The sequence below is a fragment of the Diadema antillarum genome, unplaced genomic scaffold (assembly GCF_040938485.1).
Source record: "Diadema antillarum isolate AM-2024a unplaced genomic scaffold, OU_Dant_1.0 seq00001199_RagTag, whole genome shotgun sequence".
NCBI classification, from domain to species: domain Eukaryota; kingdom Metazoa; phylum Echinodermata; class Echinoidea; order Diadematoida; family Diadematidae; genus Diadema; species Diadema antillarum.
The window spans coordinates 122293-146091 of NW_027271993.1; the positions used below are offsets into that span (position 1 = coordinate 122293).

The window sequence follows — 23799 nt, forward strand, 5'->3', positions numbered from 1 at the left end:
GCACGCATTTGTTTTATGGTTTCTGCAACTGATGCATGAATGCAAATGTGTAGACCACTTCTTTATCAGTCAGTACCATAAATCATTCACATTTTTATGATGCATTGTGGGGGAAAACAAAAGAACAAATAATGCATAGTTGGGCAGCATTTTTGCTATGCATTTTGGGCGAGAGCAAAAATGGAACAAATGTTGCACGGTGGGGCAAATGTCTTGTGGATATCACTTGCATGTCTAAGAGGTCACAGGTTTCTGTTTTGCTTTTGTTTTTGTTTTGTGTTAACCCTGGGCAAGCTTTATATGTGGGTTTTTATTGTAAAATGGCTGTGATTAAAACAACCTTGCCGTTAAGTGGTGATGATACCACTTGGTAGTAGGCAGTAAATGTACATCATTCAAGGCCCGCTGTCTGGGGCCATACGTTTCATCTCACTTCATTTGCGCGGAAAGGGTTCTAGTTAGGTCTCGTCATCGAATGTAGGCCAGAACCTTGGAGTGACACGGAGATTGAATGGCGTTGAATAATGAATGTCGTATACCTGCATGCTTTAGCAGAGATTCAGATTCAAATTTTTGCAGATTTCTTCTTTCTTTTTTCTTTTTTTTTTTGGTCATCGGATTATCCAGAGCGAGAGAAAGTATCCTACAGCAGTACAGAAGAGTTTGACAAGAATCACGTCCAAATGTTTGACCAATAGCACGTGGTAACTTGACAGAATCCTGTACACAGTAAAAAAAGAAACAAAGGACAACAACAACAACAACAACCAAACAAAAAGGGCAGTTTGAGAAGCTAATTGGATGTGGGATAACTCAATGCTTTGTCATTCATTTTTGCTAACGAACAGTGTTGTCATTTAACACATGATTAATGTTTTTACCACATACATACATCCGTGTAAGAAGACTTTATAGTGCTTGCGACAATTTTTTTTTTTTTTTTGGTAATGTAGTCCTGTATTCTATGTAGGTATGATTTTTTAAACTACCTTTGTACAGACTGTAAGTCATTACTAATATGTGATGCCAGCGTGTTTTGTTTTTGTTTTTGTTTTTGTTTTTCTGGTAACAGGAAAAATACAATTACATGCAAAATACAGATATAGGATGAAGTAGGAGTACCTGCAAAACAGGAAATTGTGATGTGCGTGGAAATTTATGACAAGTGCTTGATATCAACATAGCATCAGGCGAAAAGGAAGAGCTTTCAGATCTCATTTGCGTATTCAGTTTTTATTTCCCATGATGCTTTGCAAGTCAAGCCTAATCCTATTTCTACTTCCATTAGCCGCTCTTCATGGGATGTGTGTGGTATTTCCAAGTGTTATGGCACTGAGAGGATTAAATGGAACTCTTGAATGCAAATGCTTGTTGATTTGTGTTGAATCATGATACCCTCAACAACACATTTGTGGCCATAAATGCATGCTATACATTTCATGATAACCTTTCTACAATTTTTTTTTTCTGACTACTTGGATCAAGGAGGTTTAAGAGATGGAGTTCCAACTGACTGTAATTATTCAAACAGATGTCACTTTTCTATTGATGTACAAAAGAATTCCACAGGTGCATCTGTGCCTTTGGTGACGGGGTTTGATGCCGCCGTCAGAGCTGTATCATGTGAAAGTATTTAGAACTGTACCCTCTTAGAAAGCCGGTTTTATCACTTTTCCACTTAATTCCTCCAAATAAAACTGATATGGAATAATCTTCTAAGTATAATTCTATATTAGTAGATATATCAGATTAGTGTCCGGGCACGGCCAATCAAGTAATTTTCATTTTCATTTCATCATTTTTTTTGCGCAATTTCTATTTGCGCATCCCCATGTCTTTACCATTATATACCACCTATCTTCTATAAGTAGGGATGGCGAAAAGTAATTACCATCACAAAGAAAGTGGCTGATGATTATGCAATGAGACGTGAGTCAATTGTCTTCCTATCTGCACGGCAGATCCAGTTTGCCACATGCTTCAAATACTTTCGAGTGGCGGCATCGAACGTGACTTCAAAGGAAACACCACAGTTGTGACTCCATTCTCTTGAACCTCCTTGCTTGGATACACTCACATAAACCTTCCAAACCAAGATTCTGCCTTTGACACGTTCCGTCAATCATTGTTAAAGTACTGGTATGATTACATGTAAGTTGTAACTAAAGATATTGGAATGCACCTTCCCCTAAACTGAGCATAACTTGCCTGTTTCCATGTTTTACTGATATGATTAAAGTGTCTGTTTGCCTTTGGGAGCAGTGATTTAAAAAATGTTCAAGATATCACATTTGATGCATATGTGTAGGTCAGTTGTATCACAAAACATCCTACCATAAGGAGAATTTTGCAATAGAACCGGAAATATAAGGAGATATCAATATTTTCTCATCAAAGGGTAGATGGTTTAGTCTGGAAACATTTTTATTATAACCATTGTTAACATTTTGTGTATTTAACAATACTTAACATTGATTATACTTATTCAATTTTTTATATTAGTTGTTTCTATCCCAAACTCACATTTTGGAACTATTTTGAAGCATAAATGCTGGGTGTTTATTTCATCTGCAAATGGTAAATTATGCCTTTAACAAAAGACATGCATGGAAACATGCGAGCTATGCAAGTCGGTTCCTTTAATGAGTGCATGTGAGTCCAACACCAGTCTAGGGGTAGGGTTTGTTTGTACTTTCATTGAGAGCAGACCTGGTCCTGTGTGTATGGAAAAGGGGGAGGTATCACCTTTAATTGACCCCAGTGATCCCTATTGTTATTGACTACCACTAATTGACCCACTTCTGTTCAGCTCACTACATGAGGCAGGGATCCGAGAGAAAAGAGTGGAGAGAGAGAGCCGAGGTGATACAGAGTTCAATCAATAGGAAAAGCAGTAGATCGGCTAATAGGGGGAGGAGCCAGTGAAGCCTATGCAGGTTCGAGTGGGTTTCGGCTCCGAGACAAAACACGGAAAAGGGGGGAAGTATTTACATGCGCAGGACAGCCAGCGAGATACTGGTCGTGATGCTTCCTTACATCTGGAGACTGGTGTTGGGGTTGGCATATGATTAGATCGATGAGAATAACCTCCTGCCAGAGATTACAAAGATAGGAAAGATACCCTGTCAGCATAGGATAGGGGAAAAGAGAAACAGTTAGATGGATTTAATCATGAACATGGATATATTCAAATAAATAAAGCAGTTGAATGTAAAGGTCAGTTTGGAAACCCAATCCAGTCAATGTATTTGCCTGAGAATCAGTTGAAAGAGAGACCTACAATTAATCTCCAGTAGTCATAGCTTATGCAATATGTTTTTGAACAATGAGAAGTATATCCCCAAAGAAGCAGGGGTTGCTTGGGTGCACATTTGATGATTAGACCAATCACTAAAACTGAACCATTTTTTTTTTTTTTTAAACATTTCATGAGTTTTCAGTGATGCTAGTGTTTTTGTTTATAGAGATAGCACAGCAGTGGATTTGCTAATGACAATTTCCCCCCATTTCAGGGGGGAGGGGGGAGGGGGGAGGGGGAGGGGATGGGATTAGGAGTTACCTTAGCAACAAAACTGCTATTGTATCTTTCAGTAGGCAAACACATTAAAAGCTTCAAATTTTGAAACATTGTTTGCAGTATACATTTTGACAGCCTGCAAGCACTAATGTAACAAAATATTTACTAGAGATTTGAATTTGATGATACAAGATTGACAAAGGGGAAGCCATTTAGAGATAAATTTTCTCATGTTTCTGTTACTTTTATGGCATTCTTTATGACAGATTTTTTTATATGTTTTTTCAGTGTGATAAATATTCTGGGAGTTGGAAGAAGACACATGGTTGTGAAATGGTTGTAGATATCCCTGTATGCACAACTGATTTTCTCAGATATGGATCTTCATTTAGCAGGTTATTGCTGTAATGTGTGATTAATCTACGTATGAAAAAGGTAGTATTTAATTATACATTGTATGATATGGCTGTATTGAGCAATGCCCATATGTATTTTTTGAACAGGTTCCTAGATGTCTTACCTGGGGAAATCAGTTGATAGGCAGTCAGCCGTGAGCTGGCTAACAATTCAATCGTAGACTGTGCATGTGCATGTGACAATCGAACTTATCATTAGTGAAGCAAATGTTCACAAATATGATGCATTTGTGTGCACTTTTGTGTTTGTGTGTATTTCTGTGTGTGCTTGTGTCATATCAATCAATTTCTTTTTCCAAGTCTGAAAACGGAATAATTTTTGTTATGTTGTACGGTAATACAAAATTGAATGGCTAGTTTTGGTATCATTTGAATGGAAGTGAATAAATATTATTGAAAAAAAAAGTAATGTTGCAGTGAGCACCATTTTGAAAACCAACATTTAGAGCTTACAGTGAGATACAGTGTGCACATGAAGTATACTCATGAGCAATTTGTTGGTTTGCTTGAATATGGACAACAGTCATCTTATCTTCTTACACATTGTATTTTGGAAGCCCCCCCCCCCTTATATGGCCGACAAAAGTTACAGTGTTTTAAAATGGAATAGGTCTATGCAGAACTGACTGATATACTGTCTGTTTAAATATTAGAGCGTGCCATTTGTAGCTATGATTTAAATCTGCGAGAGTAGCAAGGCAACAGATTTATGAACTGCCATACCACTCCCCCGCCTCACTCTGACTCTTCGCTGATGGATGGGGTTGGGCTCCAGACAGAGAAAATATTGACACGTGCAGGTCACTCGGTAAATTCTGCAGTTTGTCAATATTTGTTGGAACAAAATGACAGAAGAGGCGACCAAGTGAATCCATCTGATTTTTGAAGGCATCAATCGGAGGGAGAGCATTGCTTGCTACAAATAGTGATGACAATGAAAGAAAAAAATGGAATGAAGTTAAAAGAGTGTGAACAAGAACTCCCCTCGAAGTGAAACTGACTTGAAGAAGATGGAGTATGATGAAACGGACAGATCAGAGAAGTTTTCAGTTCAGTTGGATAAAGAATGAAGAAGTTGAAGGAATTCTAAATGGATCATTTTTTTTTTCTGAGTTCATGACCTCAGTCAGAATAATCACATTTGTAAAGGTACTAAGATGATGGTGCCACTGTTTTACCACTATCCCATTAGCGGTTCCATGACATTAGCTCCTGCGACAATTGCTCCTGTGAAATATCTGCACGTTAAGCCAAACTTAAAGTTCTACCCACAAACATAACCCTAACCCTAATCCTAATCCTCATATCAAAGTAAGCCTAAAACCCTATCACAACCCTAACCCAAACCCTAAGTCCTTGGAGAAAATAAGACCGGAGCAATTGTCGCCGGAGCAAATGTCATGCCACCCCCACTAATATGCAATCAAATCTTTGCTGTATCTGATTAAACAATCACATCCGGGCATTGCTCTCTGCAGGTTACACCGTTATGTGAGATGTTGTAATTGTATACCGCCTTCATTGTAAACATACAGCAAAGTGCTCTGTTTTGTTTGATATTCAGATCATGTCTCTCTTAACAGAGGATAGGTAATTATAAATAATAGTGAAAAAAAAATCTGGCAGATCAAACAGCTAGTGTGATGTCAGAGTAATTGTAGAGTGAGATCTTGGTAACCGATAGAGCTCAATGCAGTCAAGCATACCATTTGTACACGTATTAAACGTTGTGAATTTCCATAATTGGAGATCTTTCAAGTTTCTCTGCAGAATTGAGGCTTCGTTTGTAAGATTTCGCAGACAGAGAAATGTGGTTTTGTAACGTGGTTTGACAGTGGGGGATTTATAAAAGAGTTTCTCCCAAGCGTGTTTCTGGCTCACTCAGACTGTGCCATTGCGCATCTCATTATGCACAGCTTGTCCCCTGGCGGTTACTCACGTAGGTCAAACAGGGAACACTCAACTGTGACGTCATTTAAACCTCGTTTGAGATCACAGTTGCATTTACAAGATTTTCAAAACTTTTTTCCCATACAGTGAAGCAAGGTTTTGAACCACACTTCCACAGTTTATGTTTCGAAACCAAGTTTGTAATCACGACTACTGTTTATAGCAAAATGTAAACCACAAAACACGGTTGCAAAATCATATTTCTAGCCGAAAAAGTTTGCTGTAAATGTACCCTAAAGAGAGATTAAGTGTGTATTGTAAACATGAAAAATTTCAGTGTGGAAATATTTGTTGTTGTTGTTTTAAAGAAAAGAAGAGAGAGAAAATTGGGACTCTATTAAATTTTTTGGTATTTTTTTTGTTCTGATGAAATATCTCAAAAATGACAACGCGCTTGATATGTCACTTATAAGAGATATTGAAATCATGTGCAAAAAATATCCTCATCCTCAAGAATTTTGACGAAATAAGGTTCACTGAAACTGCACTGAAACTGACCTAATGCAAAAAAATTGGTTGTACAGAAGTTTCTGCTTCAGTATCGTATGTGTGTCTATGCTGAGGTGACATGTCTTCTCGTTTGACCAAGCGTGCAAGGAATTTGTTCCTAGAGAAGAGCAATATATTGGATGATGATTTTTGATTAGACAAAAACTGAGCTAGACCAAAAGGACCTTAATAGTGGGATTTGCAAAGACACAAATTAGTGGGGTACAAATCTCAAGGTTGGCATCACGATCCAAATCTCAAGATTTTTGCCTATGTGGACATATAAATCTCACTCAGTAGCGTTATCAGCATCACTATTCGAATCCCAAGAAATTGTCCGATTATTATGGAATTATAGTGATGATTTCAGAAAAGCATGGTAATTAGTTCCATGGTGATTGTGTGAACGCTGCAGCTAAAATTTCAAATTTTTATTATCCCATCATACAAAACACACATCACAACAATGCACAAACACAATGGCAAGGGTCACCATTTCAGTAGATTTCGGGCATACGCAATTTCGTCGGCATATTATCATGATCGGGTTATTGCTGTCTTGACAGGCGCAAAAAATCTCAGTATTAAAATCGCGATCAACATCCCGATACTTTGTCTGTATGAATGACACTTATATTTTGTTCACCCTTCTCCTCCCTTTGCAGGGCCAAGGTCCAAGCCCAGAGGAAGTTTGCCTACCCACTGGCCTACAGTCCTGGCTGCACACCGTCCAAAGTCCAGAATGGGGGACAATCGGTCATCAGCAAGGCATCCAACATCTTTGACCACTGTCCCTCCACTGAAGACTTCTTAACATTCCTGTGTCTTAGAGGTAAGGCGTCTGTGTTCATAATGTACTTTAACTGTTTCAAGACCCAGAAGAACATGTTTGTGTGGTTTAATACTGAAACCTTTTTATCATGATTAAATTTATTTGTAATTCTTTCATTTATTCTTTTTATTCTTCATTTTATTATTCATTGATATTGTTTTAAGGTTGAGTAAAAGAAAAGAAAAGAAATTCTCAGGTTGCATTTAAGCTCATTGTTGTTCATACATAATTTTTTTTTTTTTTTTGTTACAGAAGTTTTAGCAATCCTCTTAATCACTAAATCGAAAAATGATTCTTAAATTGGCAATACAGTTTAGAAGATCCTGTTTCTTTCTCAGGGTTTGCAAATTTCTTTCTGATTTTGTGCAGAGTAAATGCATGTAACCAGTTCCTACAATCTTCATCTGATTAACATGCAGTGACATTTAGAGTTGCCAATTTAATGATGACAAGGTAATAATTTCTGCAGCAAAGTCCCCTAGGATCTGATCGATTAGAACGAGAAGAAAATAAACACCGATGATATTGCATCTCGATATGTTTGTTTATCAGAGCTGAGTGCACCTGTATCTTTCTTTCTTGAAAGGAAAATAGTAAATTGCCGTTGTGTTACTGGTTGTCATGGTTGTTTCAGAGGAAATTAAACCATATTCGTAGGTTTCTATTTCAGCATAAAGTGGATAACTCCAGTAGTATCATTTGTGTGTCAGAACTTCTATTAAAGGTCCTGTTTACCTTTGGGAGCAGTGATTTAAAAAAAAATCATCAAGATATGACATTTAATAGATATGTGTAGGTCTGTTGTACCACAAATCATCCTATCATATAAAATTTTCGCAATAAAGCCTAAAGAGTATAAAGAGATATCTGTATTTTCTCAATAAACCGTAACTGTAGACGGTTTAGTGTGGAAACATTTCTATTATAACTATTGTTCACATATTGTATATAAACAATACTTAACATCAATTTTACCAATTCAAATTTTTACAGTGGTTGCTTCTATCACTCACTCACATTTTAGAACTATTTTAAAGCACTAATGCTGTGTTGTTGTTTCATACCCTACAAATGGTAAATTATGCCTTTAATGTGCAAACATATTTCCACTGAAGACAGCAGCAAACCTTTAATCAGTATACTACTTTTTTAATGTTGTACAATATCAATTAGTGAATTATCTTATTTTGTCATTCAAACATTTACAATTTTGTTGTTGTATTAATGCTACATGTGTATTTCTCAAAGCCTCTTCATGCTGGGCAAACTGGTGGAATATGAAGTGCTTTCAGATATGGTTTGGGTTGAATACAGAATGTCTTTTAATTTTTGCATGGAGTGTGGAATATGGAAAAGGGATTGGCATATTTTCCACATTTTTTTCTAAACTATGGCTACAGGCTACCTTTGTGTGTGAGCTTGTGTTGAAATTGAGCATCATTTACATATATTGACAGTCGAGAAAAGAAACCTAATGAATCCCTCTTGAGTGATAATACCATCATCTGTTATGATTGACAACAACATCGGTGAGAAATGGTGTTGATTTCAAGAACTGCGATAGTCTTTGTTGCAGACTGCGTCTTTTGTTGGAATGCCATGCTCATGAAAAATGGCAAAAACTGTGCAAAGTCGTAGAATGAAGAGGGAACGCATTGCCATTCCAGAGGTGGGGGAGACAACGGTAGGCTGTGCGTATCGGGGAGATAGGGTAATTTCAGCTCACTGTCAAATATGGGCGACTCATGCAGAGATTAACTTCATTAGCACACGTGATGTCATCGTTGCTACTGAATTCTCATATGTCATGTCCCAAACTGGCGAATGATATGATGTTGGTGATAATGAAATGGTAACAATGACAGTAATAGCAGTATGATAATGATAAAGTTGATGGTGGTAATGGGAATGATATCATTGTAAATATTGTTGTTGTCGTCATCAGTATTATTATCATTATTAGAACTACTTCAGCTGTGCTATTACTAATATTATTATCTATGATAGATTAATTAACAGAGAAGTAGCTACTTTTGGTCACAATTTGATTGACTCTGAAGTGCGTTCAAGCGCCTCTCTTGAATTAATGAACCTGGGAAGAGAGTCTGACAGGGGCTCCATACTCTCAATTTTGTTGAAATTATGCCAGATTAATGCGAAAGTATATCATGGCATTGCTATACTGCCTGAGCCACAAGGTGCAGTGATGAAGCATCAAAGCTGTACATCAATATGAGCTCATGGGACTGAGAGAAAATAGCATGCTACTAGTTTCTGATACTACACTGTTGAATGACTGGGTAGACTTCAAATTGCTTCCATGCCTCTGAACAAGGAAATGTTTAATGCAAAGAACAATAATGCCGTGAATTTTATCATAATTCACCATGTAAATTTTTCCATTTTTGAAAACCCAAATCACCTTCTACTGGGAATACTTTTCATGTTTCTGCATGTTTTCAACATGCACGAAAACAGTCATTGGATCACTGGACTCATAGAAACTGTGCGTTCTTTTCTTTGAATAGTTCGCCACACTCAACTTTCTAAACCAGTAATGATTGGAACTACACCGACACGTTTGAAGCGTTGTTGTGTTTTCAAGAGATGGAGGATCTAACAAAGGATAAAAACACAGCTCTATACCACGTTCTGCTCCTTTAAAACTGGTCAAGTGCCAGAATATTATTGTGAAAACACTTGACCAGAAGTGGATAAAATTATATACGCTGTCCTTGTGTTGGCCAATGTAAACTGTTATCATAATGACATTCAACAATCGCAAATGACTCGTCAATCCAGGGTACGTGTAAAGATTTATTATTTTTTCTATCTCTCTCTCTCTCTCTCTCTCTCTCTCTTTCTATTTGTATATGTATGCCACATGTATGTACAGTTTTTACAAGATTGTATGTATCATCATCATCATCATCATATCAGTTTTATGCGGGTTTGTCCCCTACAACGAGGGGGTGGCCGGAATTACGTCACAGCAACGGCTCTCACGTCTTTTCGCTACTGTAAAACGAGGAATGTTTGTGTGCATTTTAATTTCTCGAATTTCACGAGTGCCAACATTCGCGAACTTGTATTGCACACGAAAGTGCTTGCCTACGCGCTATGCATTGGATGCCAGTGGCAATTCACGAAAATTTCATGCCATGAGAAAGGACGTCGGATTCAATTCGTGAAATTTTCATGCCGCGAATATATCGTGTTTTACAGTATATTTCCCGATTTGGGGCATCATCCTCTCTTGAGTCAATCCTCCCAAGCTCTTCCTCTACCTGTCTCTTTCACATTTTCTGTATTACCTGTATCATGTATGCAAAATATACGATGGTAAAAATGTATTCATACATTTACATACATGTAGGTGTACATTTGGAAAAACTTGCATGTGTCTGTTTGAGAATGAATGCTAAAATAATGTCAAGCAAGATATTTTTGTGGCATGAAATCTTTGTGAATTGCCGAAAGGCATTCAATGCATATGTAGTGTAAACAAGAACTTTGGCGTGCATTCTGAATTCACAAAAAATCTTGGCTCTCCTGAAATTAATGAAATTAATATGCACACAAACATTTCTGGTTTTACTGTGTGCAGTATCTATGCTAGACTGGTGAAAGGCAACTACTGATAAAAGGGTGCTAATCTCAGTTCTATCGTGAAGTCCTACCGTCCAGGGATGCGCGGGAATGTCATCACGCTATGATTACGTAAAGCGCAGACAGTTTCATTTTCCTCATGGCCGTGATACAAACATCGCAGACTTCTTCTGTGTTTTTCTTAAACCCAAGGAAAGTCTTGTCGTCCCCCCCCCCCACCCCACTAATGAGAGGCACATTCACAGTATAATGTAGTGACAGAAGAGTCACCTACATTTTCATTATTATCCCTCGCTTATTTGCGACTGTGTTTATCACTCCCCTTTCCCCAACAAGACAGGTTTTGCATTTTAAATGCCTGTGGCCCAATCATCTCAAGCATTAAAGAGTTGGTTTGCAATAAAAGGCCAAGAGTGTTGGGTGGTTGTATTTGCCTGTGTCTCCCAACTGCAAATTTTATGATTTTTTTTTTATTTTTAATCTGGTGGTATGTCTGTTGATGTCCAAGCTGTGAAGAGTACTCAACAACGTGACAAGGATTAGAGAGATAGAGACGGAGGGTGAGATAGAAGGGTAGAGAGAGGGAGACTGTCCTCTTGGGGGTAGGGTGGGGTGGAGGATGAGAGAAATCTTGAGTGGCCTGTAGATCTGTTGTCATGCTGTGGCCTCCTTGTACATGAACATCACAATCATCTGACGTCTAGGTTTTCATACAAGTATTTCAGTCACAGCCTTGTTTTTAGTCGAATTAGAAGAGCGGTAAATCTGAGTCATGTCTTTTCTCTTTTTTTCCCCTTTCTTATTGAGAGAGAGAGAGAGAGAGAGAGCAAGAGGGTGGGTGGGGAGAGAGGTTTTAGGGAGTACAGCAAACAGCAGTCATCCATAGAGACTGCATGATACATTTGTATGTGGTTGAAATAGCATCCAACTCACCCTCTTCACTTCCCCCTCCTAGTAACCATACTAGGGATAAGCGACTATATTGTTCATATATAAGGGATTTTTCCCCCCTCCAATCAAAATCTGGTGAGTCCTTATTCCCATTCTTTATCTTATAGCTCTGTGCTTTTCACATTGTAAAGTTTATGTTGTAATACCATTTTAATTTTACTATGTTAAGGGGACCTCCTGAGTTAATTTGGAGGTCAGTGGAAGAAATTGTGATGCTGTGTTTGAGATCTGCTGGTGCCCAGAGTTTATTTCCTCCTTCGGAAGGGGGAACTCTTCTTTTGTTCCTGGAAAGTTGGTTTCTGTGAACAAAGAACGGCAATGAGGATAATGGAAAGCGAGCAGGAAAAGGACTTAGCGGCAAAATGTCTCTGGTGGCGTGAGATAACTTCGATGCAGGCATGTCTAGGTACGTGGTGCTTCAGCCGAAACAGGAAACAAGCAATTCACCTCCCATGTTCTCAATGGAAGCGCATTTGTCTCGTCTCGTAGTAGGCTGGGAGATTTCAACAGCATCTGCAGCATTCTGTGTGTCATTAGGGACGATATTGTGTTCTGTGTTTCGTTCATCAGCCGCCTGCTTGGGGGGGGGGGGGGGGGGGGGGGGTGGATCACACTAAAGTTTTAAGTGAGTCATTTTGGAAGTGCCTCTGAGCTGTACATACTTGGCAAAAAACTTGGTTTCCCATGTAAATCATCAAACAGTCTTCATGATGAGTTGTTCGCCCAATCTCCCTCCCCTGCCCCCCCCCCCCCCCCCCCGAGTTGACAGAAGTTTCATAATCTACAAAGAGACTTGTTGAATATTGTAAATGATCTTGTTAGCCGACATCTAGTTCAAGCTGAGACCACAATTGGTGTGCTCTACTTAATTTGTGCAGTGAGAGAAAGATGTATTGATTGCTGCTGCCTTCGTAAGCATCACAAATTTGCTTCAAAGGTCATGTCTGTACGTCGTCTGCGCGTGTCTTTGCGTCAGAGTGCAATGCAGTTGTGTGAATGTGGGCATGTGAGTTCATGAGATACGTCTACCACTTGTAAATACCAAAGTTTGCGTAGATTGCCATGTCTTTTGTGAGGGAGAAGAAAAGGAAGACTGATGTTTGACGTATACGGATTTTACAGTGATTCATCTTGTCAATTCACTCTCCAAGCTACTCCCATCAGTATTATGCATCTGTCTTATTTTCCCTTCCCGTGAATGACGGCGATCAGAAGCCAGAATGGTCTGATGTAGATAAATGTGTACATTCAATACAATGACGTTTATTGTGAATTGATACCAGTGTATACACATCAACAACGACATTTGAGTTGGGAAGGGTGGAGGAGTTGGAGGGAGGTGGAATGGGAGTGGGAGGGGGAGGGGGAGGGGGAGGTAAGCCTGCATGCCCTTTGTAATGTAGGAGTTCATGAGGAATCATGTTACCTGCTGAATAGAGGGAGAAGCAATATGTATAGAACGTCATCCTAGTACATTGTATGTTGTTTGTGCTTTCGTTTTAACCTCTCCGTGATCAGCCCAAATCATTGAATTAGAGACAGGACAAATAGAGAGAGAGCAAAACAACAACAGCAAAGTGTGTACACTGTATGCATACACTTTCTCCAGCTGTTGTTCATTAACTTGTGAACTTGTGATGAGTGAGTGAAATGGTGTGTAACCGGAACCCACATGTAGAGTTTGAAGCCATGTGGCAATAGATTGAAGAGTGGTATAGACAAAGTTATCACTGTGACTATCCACTTTGGGCATCACAGCAAGGGATTCAAATTTGCTAACTCCAGTGCTGCAGAGGAACATTTAATACACCCATTTTATTATGGTGTAGATATTGAATTTTAACAGTTTATTAAAACATTTCACAGTTTTAGTCCCAGAAAATGAACATTCCTTAAAAAGGAAATATATTGATATTTAACACTTACAAACCAGAGGATGCCACAACTATACTACATAAGTTTTCATTAATGTCTTCATCACTTTGTTATTCATTTCAGGCACATCAGCTCTACCTCCCAGTCTCGATCTTTTCAAAGTTCAAAAGCAGCCGACGCCCACTACCAGGTGGCCGGGCCTGAAGAAGTCCCCCAGACAGAAGCAGAGCAGCGGCAGCAGCTTCGACGGCATCGGCGTCGGCGAGGACGTCAGCATCGCGGGCATCGAGCCCCTCCCACTGGAGGGGGAGGAGGAGGATGATTCCAGCACGCCCACTGCCACGCCCACTGCCACGCCCCCGCGGAGCGCCAAGGCCTCGGCCCCCAGATCCAACAGGGCCTCGCCCGCCCTCCTGCAGCAGAAGCTGAAACTGAAGGAGCGGCGGTTGAGATTGGACGCGAGACAATTCAAGGTGAAGAGGAGGCAGCTTGTTGTCATGGATACTTACATATCACAAAGCAAATACAACAGTGATTATACAAAAAAATTATGGATAATGGTCTTTGATACAGAGTGTATTTTATGTACATGTAGAATTTTTATGATCAAAGCAGTTGAGAGGTGAAAGGGGCATTCCAGACAATTTATATAATTTTGCATCATGTAATACGTAAATCGATAGTGCCATGTACACTGTATAGATTTGTGGAATTTACAATGTATTGTAGTCCTTGAGTAGATAAGCCAATATTCTGAAAAACCCAAATTAAAATTCGTTGAATAAGAACGATGACATACGAGGCTCACATATACCAGTAATGTAGCAATGTAATTTCATTACAATACCACTTGCTTAACAACTTCACCTGTGTAGAACTTGTGCATGCTTTCTTCTTTTATTCTGCTTCCTTGAGCACCCAATCATGCATTCTTATGTGAAGCTGCTATGTCATCATCCTTGTTCGTTGTGATTTGTTGTGAATTTTGAAGACATTTTTATTCCTCATCCTAATTACTATAAATTCTGAAACTCTGTACCAAGTATACCCAAGTTATAGATGTTCAAATGCAAAAGTCTGATAATCATCTGGAAGTCTCCTGTAAAATTGATTGATAATTATCATGATTATGGGAACAATTGTGATGTTGTAGAAAGTATGACATATCTTGTTTGAATATTTCATAAAGCATTGCTGACCCAACATCACATCTTCCATCTCAGTCTAATTTCAAGTTAACTTTAATATGTATTTGTTTGACAGGTCATGCAAGCAGAGATGCATATTTACACTTCTTCCAGTTACTATTATTGTTGTTGATATTATCAGTATTGTTATTTTTACTTTAATTACTACTATTACAAGATAATAGTTGTATTCGTAGGGGCAATTTTTTTTTTCTAAATTCAATGGTGATCAGTACAAACCCTGACTTCAAATTTTTACTCTGTACCTATAAAATGCAATTAATTTGTGTGCTTTCAATATTTTGGAGAAGCTAAATTTGTTTGTCTTTCTTTCTTTGTGATGTAGGCATCTGGGAAGTTGACCAAGAATCTTCGAAACTCGTTCAAGACGAATCAGAAGAGCATTTTGGGCAGCACCCAACAGCTGCCTCCAAGCCTTTCCCCAGTGCCTCCACCAATCCTGGCCATCCCCCACAACAGACATCCACCCCCGCTCATCCCGATCATTCCTTGGGAGAACAAGCGTTGCCAGGCCAACAGCAGCAAGGATGCCCTCCGGCCCAGCAGGAAGACCAGTGCCAAGGCCAGCCTGGGCAGATCCTCAGGGAGAACCTCCGGTCGAAACAATTGCGTGCCTTTGAACAACACTAACCATAGACTAGCCAACACTCGGGACCAAACCCCCACTGCTACCTCAACAGCCAAGAGTTGCCGCAAGAAGGAGGCTCCGAAGAATCGGCACAGCAAGTTGAGGGAGAAGCAAGGCAGGAAGTCCGATCGGCTCAAGTTGGAGCGAAGGGGTGTCCTGAATGGGTCCAACCACGTTTTGGAGAAGTTGGAAGGTCCTGCCAATGGACACACCCTTTTGAGTCAAATTAAGCTCTTGAAAGGGACGAGGAGAGAGCGCAAGGAAAAGAAGTGCTCATGCCACTCACAAGATTGTTCCATGAAGGTGCCGTCGAAGCATAAAAATGGCGACCGAGACCTTGCCATTGATGACGCCCTCGAGGAGGTCTTGAAGACGGCCAAAAGGCAGAAGAAACTGAAGGAGTTCAAGAGGAGGAGTTCCCGCAAGTTGCGGAACAGCTCCATGATGCTACGGGACAGGGTGCAGGCCGTGGAGATGGAGGACTCCTTGTTGGACAAAGCAGACGCCATGAATACCATCCTGTCGACGAACGGCATCAGCAAGAAGCTGACCATCCCGCTCACCAACTGCACCCTCAACAACAATGTTCTCAGGAAAGACAGTATGATCTCCCCCAAGCCCCATCTCAACTGTGAGATAGAGAGGAAGCTGACTGAGTTGAAGATCAAGGAGGATGAAGAGGAGATGGGAGAGAAGGAAGCCACCACCCAGTCCAAGAAGGTCAGGAACCCGCTGCTCCTGAAGAATGACAAGGAGATGGCACGACCAAAGGTCACGGCTCCGGCTGCACCTCAGCGAAAGTCACCAAAGAAGTCCCAGGCCCAGGCGCCGAAGAGGAATCGCACCAAGAATGGCTTGTCGCCGGCCCATGCCGCCAAGCAGGACGTGCCGACGGGACCATGTGAGTTTGTGAAGGACGTGCAGGAGGGCCTGGTGTTGAGACCAAGTCCCGAAGAGTGGAGTGACCCCGTGACCTTCATGGAGTCAATCGCTGAACAGCTCAGTACCTATGGAATATGCAGGGTTATTCCTCCTGATGGATGGAAGGTAAGAGAGCCACATTAGCCTGTCGGCATCATCTTCCAAATATCAGACATTTACCTGGTTGTAGATACTCTTGCTCTAGAACGTAGGCCGTGTGTATGTTCTCGGTGACAGCTGCCTGTAAGATAGGCCAAAATATGTCCTTCATGTAAATAAATCAACTGCAGAAGCATTTAGAGTCTAGATGCAGATTGTAGGTTGTGTTGATATTCTGAGTTAGGATTGTTGGTAAAACTTCTGAAAGCCTTTACCTGTGATAATCTGGAAGGCCAAATCTGAGCAGGTATGTGCGCCATTGCATATGGAGCTGGCACGGCTAAGATTACTAGTTTTCTACATATCATCCAAACGTCAATGAAGTAAAGAAGTAGACTGTCAGGCCATTTTGTATAATAGAGTGAAACAAATGAGCCATAGTGTTCCATTTGACACTTGACTGACTAATCAGGTGAGAAACATCTCTTTAATAAGTTGTCCACTTTGGTTCATTTGGAGCCTCAAAATCTGTTGTGTTTGAAACTGAAAGAAAGTGAAAGTGGGGGTGATGATTTACAACTGTCGTGCTTTGCTTTGTTTCACCCAGCCGGAGTGCAAGCTCCATGTGAACACAAGGTTTACAACAGAAGTGCAGTACATTCACAGACTAAGACACAGGTGAGATTTTATGATCCATGTTAACGGAGTGAAAAAGAAGTTACGTTTTCATCTGCGATGTCAAAGTTTATGGCATGGTAAATCACTGAAGATATTGTATCCTGAAACTAGAAAGTAGGATTTTTCAAGATGTATCTCTCAAATAGCTACTACTATTCTGTGGCCTCTTACATTGATATATGTTTGGGAGGCATGAGTGTGATATAATTACAGCTCTAACTTCCAATGGGCTGCCAGTTTGTCCCTATTTGCCACCTACATTGTACATTATATCTACAATAGCAACCTTTTATACAGTACTCTCCTTAATTTGTCAGGGTATACAGGTTTTAGTGTATACCTCTCGAGAGAGAACTTAGTGCACATTTTACATTACTGTGTATGTCAATACTTGTATGGCCTTTTTCAGGGTTGTGAGATGCAACCCATACTACATGTGTGTTTATGTTTTTTACTGTGTGGGTGTAGATCTATTTGTATAATGGCAATTACTACATGTCATATAGGCTTTATAATTATCAAGCTGCATAATTCTTAAATTTAAGGAACAATTTTACTGGTATGCTGTATGCACCAAAAAACAACAACATATGATCGCCTAACCTTTGAGAGATTAACTTCTGTGAAAGTGGAAATTTTTGCAATGTGGAAATTTTCGCACACTTCTCGCAACATGAAACTAGTGCAAAAATATAAACGTGCAATTTTTTTTTTTTGCTTGCTATATGTAATACTATATTTCTGATTTCACAGAATTAAAAACATGCAAGCTACATCTTTCCCGGCTGAGCGCCAAAAACTACTCTCACAAAAATTTCCACTTTTACGAGATTCGTTTGCATGATGTTCTCTGATTTCTTTCATTTAGAATGCACAAGTTGTATTTTTTCATTACTGTCATTATTAAAGTATGTGGCAGACACACCAGAAGACACTTGATAGAATTAGGAATGTGAACTCACACACTCCCTCTATCAAATTTGATTAGGTGGAAATCGAGGAGCAAGCAGCTAGCGTGCATCAAGCGTCACTTAGAAGAGAGAGACAAGGTGGCGTACAACCCTCCTCAGGTGAGATAGTTCTCCGTCAGCGACGACTTTGTGTCCGTATTTAAGCTTTAATGACAGTGATTAGGCGGCTTTGGGTCGGAGAAAAGACAACTACAAATCGCTCGTACAATCCCCTTTTTTTTTTCAGAGTGCTGCCTCTTGTATGAGCCGCTGGCTTAAGAGAGGGATAAATATTTCTGTCTGTGCCTCCCCCTCAACATCTTTGAATTGGCGAGGATTTGATGCTCGTGGAGAAGGAAATACTCAATTTGCCCCAAGCTAGACAAAAGATTAAACATGAACGAGCCCAGCTTGCAGCATAGTCATGTGATAAGCTCAGCATGGTCATGTGATCGCTCAGCATGCAGTATTAGTTTTAACCACCACTGTCGCCATCCACACCACCAGCATAATTACAAAAGCGGCAGCAACCGCCAGATAAAAATGGCAGCAACAACTGTCAAACAACAAATGCAGCAACAGTGACCAACAAACAACAACAACAACAACAAAAGCTGCAATCACTAAGCAACAGCAACAGTGGCAGTAACTTACCAAACAACAACAAAGGTACATTTGTATCAGCAGCAACTGCCACATAACAACACAGGCAGCAGCAACCAGCAACATGGTTGTGTGTGACTGCATATACTCGCAATTTCTGTATGTCTATGAATAAATGTATTCATGGGCAGATTCTGGCTTCATGCCATTATGAAATTCACTTTTAAAGTTATTTAAATTCGTCATTTTTCCCTTGCCTGCTGGTGAGGCTGTGTTGTGTATCCTTAATACTCAGCTTCAGAAATGTATAATCTGTGATGTGGATGATAGATAATTGATAGAAACTTCACTGATGAATGAATTGTTGCTGTTATTATATTATAAGAATGTGTAGAAAATCTTAAAGAATTCCTTTTCAACTTTGGTTGGGCATACATTAGGAGAAATTTGTGTGTTGTGAGGGGGTTACGATGTTATTTTTTTTCCTGTACACATTTCGTACATTGCAGATATACAGTTGTGAGATAGACTTGGTGGAATTCTCCAAGGTCGTGGCCCAGCAAGGCGGACTGAAGACCATCAACAGCAACAAGAGATGGAACAAAGTGGCCGACCTGCTACACATACCCAAATCGGTACACTTACTCCTTGAATTCTACACCCTACATTCGTTTACCATGTGTTGAGACCTTGAGTAACGTACACCCGTTGTGAATGTGCAACACCAAATGCCTGCTGAGATCTATTACACCAAACACCTGCTAAGATCTACTACACCAAACACCCGCTGAGATCTATTACACCAAACACTGGGTGCTATCAAAGATAGCACCTGAAGTGGCCCATCAAATGAAAAACACCTGTTGTGATTGTTCAACACCAGACACCTGCTTTGACCTATGACACTCAAAACCCTGCTGCGACTGTGCAGCAAAGATCACCTGTGACCATTTTACTTTGAGCAAAAGAATGCTCAGTGTCAATGCTGTGCATGAAGACCTTGTTAAAAAAGTGAATCTGATGAATCTCTGATATTTCATAGTGTTATAATCAAGTACACCTTTCGTAGTTCCCCAGGTTTCCAACCTTTGCACCTCCTTGTGTTTAGTGTTACTTCAGTAGCAGATCTCCCTTCACAAGTCTTTCGACCAAGTGGTATAAATGGAAGTAGTAAATATTAAAGTCAAGCAGGCACAGCTGCGTAAAATGGTTACAGGTACCATCATTTTTGTATCCCCCTGCATATTATTCATAATGAAAAAAATCCCTTTGATTTTCTTCCAACAGTCATTTTATTATCAGTGGATAGAATGGTTGTAAATGTTTAATGGTTATCTCATTAAAGTTCAATAAAAGTTGCCATGTTTGACATGGCGGCCTTGAAGCTGCCTCGAGTCTTGCCTTTACGCCACAGATCGTAATACAATACCAGGGTGAATACGAACATTAATTTCCAGTGAATGTCGTTTTTGCTTGGATGTGCAGATACAAGGAAGGGTATCCCGGCTGGACAGTGTGTATTGCAAGTACCTCTTATCCTACGACACACTCTCAAAGGTAGGTTCCGTCGTCATGGCAACTGTCTCTTCAAGATAGACTTGACAAACTTTTTGAGTCTGCATTGTAAAATGCCAGAAAGAAACAAAATCAGTGAAGAAAATTCACTTGATACTTTAATGTGAACATGGATTATGAAGTATAGATTATAAGGGAGCCTTTCTCAAGGAAAAGCAACTGTTCTGTATCAGCTCCACAAAAAAGTGTGATTCAATGTATGATTTATGCTGGTATCTAGCGTAGTTTAAGTATGGAACACTAATTGTGAACAACAGATCATGTTTTGATTGTGAAATCTTATCATGCTGAAATTTCTCTAATGTACCACGTCAACAAAAATTTTCTTTCAAGTTCATTGTAATTTAGTAATTATGCTTGCATCCCAAATTCATTTTCAAGTAGTAATTTGTTATCTGTGATGGGTAATATGGTTGGCAAAGTCGGTTCTTTTTTTATTATCATTATTTTATTTATTGTTTCTTGAGCGCATAGGGACATTATCACTATGTGTTATGCGCTATATAAGCACTGTCAATTAATTATTATTATTATTATTTTTTTTTTTTAGAAGAGCTTAATGCAGTTGCTATTACTATATATGCCATATATTTTTCTGTTGTTTAGAATTTGCAAATTTTGCTAGTCAACTGATATTTATGCAATTTTAACAAAACATTGGTTCCCATAACACAAATTTAATCATATTGACCTCAAGAGGTGGTAAGTTCTCATAGATTCAAATTAGTTTTCAGTTCAATTATACTGTATTTCCATCCAACAAAAGGTAATACAAACTACAAAGTATGCATTTGTCAATTCACGCTAGAAGTACAAGTCATGAAGTATAATACAAATATATATGTACAGATAATTATATAACGAGAAAACAATACACAATTTTGCAATGGTAACAAAAACAAATATAGCTTTGCAAAAGTGTGATATATTGAAAAGCAGAACTTGCAAGATTTGAATCGCTCTTAGAGTATGCACACAAAGTATTCTTGAAGTATTTGCACAAAATACGTGGCATATATATATATACAGTATCTGATTGGGAGTATAGCAGATGACAACTTAAAGGTATTGTTTACCATTGGGAGCAGTGATTTGAAAAACGTTCGAGTTATCACATTTGATGCCTATGTGTAGGTCACTTGTATCACAAAATATCCTATAGATACAATATAATTTTGCAATGAAGCCACAAATACATGTATAAGGAGATATCACTAATTTTCTCAATAAACCATAACTGTAGACAGTTTAGTCTAGAAACAATTTCGTTTTAACTATGGTTGACATGTTGTATAATAACGATGCTTAACATTGATTATACTGTCAAACATTTTGGCGTTGGTTCTCTGTATCCCTAACTCACATTATAGAACTATTTTGAAGCACAAAAGCTAGGTTTTTGCTTCATTAGCAAATGGTATATAATACCTTTAAACTAACAGAAGATGAAATTGAGCATTGCCAAAGCAAGCTTTTGCCTTCAGGCAAAGATGCTTTAGTATCATTTACAGTGATTGACAAATTTTGAATGCAATTTGAATTTTCCTGTCAGACAATAGTGGCACTCGAAATCTTTTCCAGACATCATCATCTCAGTCCTTGCTGGGTCAGCTAAAAGAATCAATGGCTATTGAAGAAATGAGAATTTGCATTCCATGCGAAGTGGTATTTCTATCGTACGTGACAAAACATAATCTTTATTGTTGGGAGGCATATGAAGGGGACGAAGAAGGCAGTGTTATCTTTATTTCTTTTCTGTTTTAGCTGAGAGCAGTGTATAGACAAAGATGTGAGGACACTATAAATCTCTCCTCAACACTCTTTTTGTTTTTTCATCCACAATTCTCAACTACTCAAGGAGGAAAAACAGAAACTGGAAATCGAGACAGAACTATTGAGGAAGCAACAAGTTGGTGAGAATATTTATACATTTATCTGACCCTCTTAAAGGGATGGTATAATTTTGATTGAGATGGTGATTCAGATTTCAACATTTTGTGAGAAATTGAGCAAAGAAAATGGGATTCTATTGGGATTCCATCGAGATTCAAGACCTCTGGAAGTCTTGGGTTTGAATCCCGATGGAATCCCATTTTTCTTTGCTCAAGTTTTTTACTAATAAATTATATTAATTTCTGGTCAGTTTTCAGTTTGTTTGCATTTATTACATATTCAAAAAAGCTGCATCACTTCAGTGATCCCTCACATTTATCCCCAAGTTGATTGACATCCTTCGGGTTTATGCCAGGTCAATATGTGTGTGTGTGTGTCAGACAAACACGACAACAGCTCCTGACCACACAGGCATTGAGAATTACCGGTAAGGGTTTCTGGGACGAACACTGTACTAGGGCTTTCTAGAGTTCAGTCAGCAGAGCCCCAGTCTAGCAATCCGGAGGTCTTGGGTTCGAATTTCAGTTGAATCCCATTTTCTTTGCTTAATTTTTCATAATAGATCATATTCATTTCTGGTCAGTTTTCTCTTTGTTTGCACTTTGTGTTTTTGTGAGATTATCAGAAACCACTTCTGAAATATAAAAGAGCATTAAATTCTTAGAGGAATTAAAAGTTTGATGAAAATTGGTTTTGAGATGACGGAGATATCCAAAACAAAATAAAACAAAGTGGTCAGAGGTGGGTCCCATCTTTTATTAGGACCTCTTTGTTTTTTGGATATCTCAGCCATTTCAAAACCAATTTTGATCAAATAAACTTTAAATTCCATTCCTCTTACTTTCATCAAGTTTATTTGATGAAAATTGGTTTTGAAATGGCTGAGATATCCAAAAACAAAATAAAACAAAGTGGTCAAAGGTGGGTCCCTTTTTTAATTGGGACCACTTTTTCTTTTGGATGTCTCAGCCTTTTCAAAACCAATTTTCGTCAAATAAACTTTGAATTCTTCTGAGAAAGGTATACTCTTTCATATTTCAGATAAGGTTTTCCAATATCTCACAAATAGTTGGAAACCTGAAACCGCTCCTTAACCAAAACTAAACCATCCCTTTATGGAAGGAAAGAGAATGAGATTGATCGCATTGGAAACCATGAGCAATATCTGTCTGTGGATACATTATTTGGAGTAGGAGAGAGTGTTAATTACCTATAATTACTTAAAGGGAATGTTTCCCCAAACATTTTCATGGGTTTATGATTACTAAACATGTTCAGCAATCATTCTTATTTTTTTCAGTACAAGAAAAGAACACATGGCTTGCCTTCTCGAGAAGGCATAGAGAATGATATTGCTTACAACATATGTGACCCGCACCTCAAAACAAACAAAAAGTCGCCCGACATGAATTTTCAGTTCAGACCATATTCTGAAAGAGCAGACTTTAAGCTTTAAAATGATGTATAACTCAAATCAAATAGACTCTCCTAACCTATCTAAATATTGGAAAGAAAGCACAAACTCAGGAAAAGTGTGAACTGAGAAAACAGGCTCTGAAGTACAGTGTCTATTCAAGCGCTTAATCTTTACCAAACCGTGCTGGC

At 39.0% G+C, this 23799-nt stretch overlaps 1 protein-coding gene across 1 annotated transcript in view; it reads left to right on the top strand.

The window, feature by feature from the left end:
* Positions 1-23799, top strand: part of LOC139744626 (uncharacterized) — a 59754-nt gene that overhangs the window by 17194 nt on the left and 18761 nt on the right. Inside the window, exons 2-9 of the mRNA XM_071655056.1 lie at positions 7038-7204; positions 13763-14112; positions 15173-16522; positions 17103-17173; positions 18162-18243; positions 19236-19361; positions 20212-20283; positions 22160-22214. Of these exons, the coding sequence (XP_071511157.1) occupies positions 7038-7204; positions 13763-14112; positions 15173-16522; positions 17103-17173; positions 18162-18243; positions 19236-19361; positions 20212-20283; positions 22160-22214 (2273 nt within the window). The remainder of the gene's footprint in view (positions 1-7037; positions 7205-13762; positions 14113-15172; positions 16523-17102; positions 17174-18161; positions 18244-19235; positions 19362-20211; positions 20284-22159; positions 22215-23799) is intronic.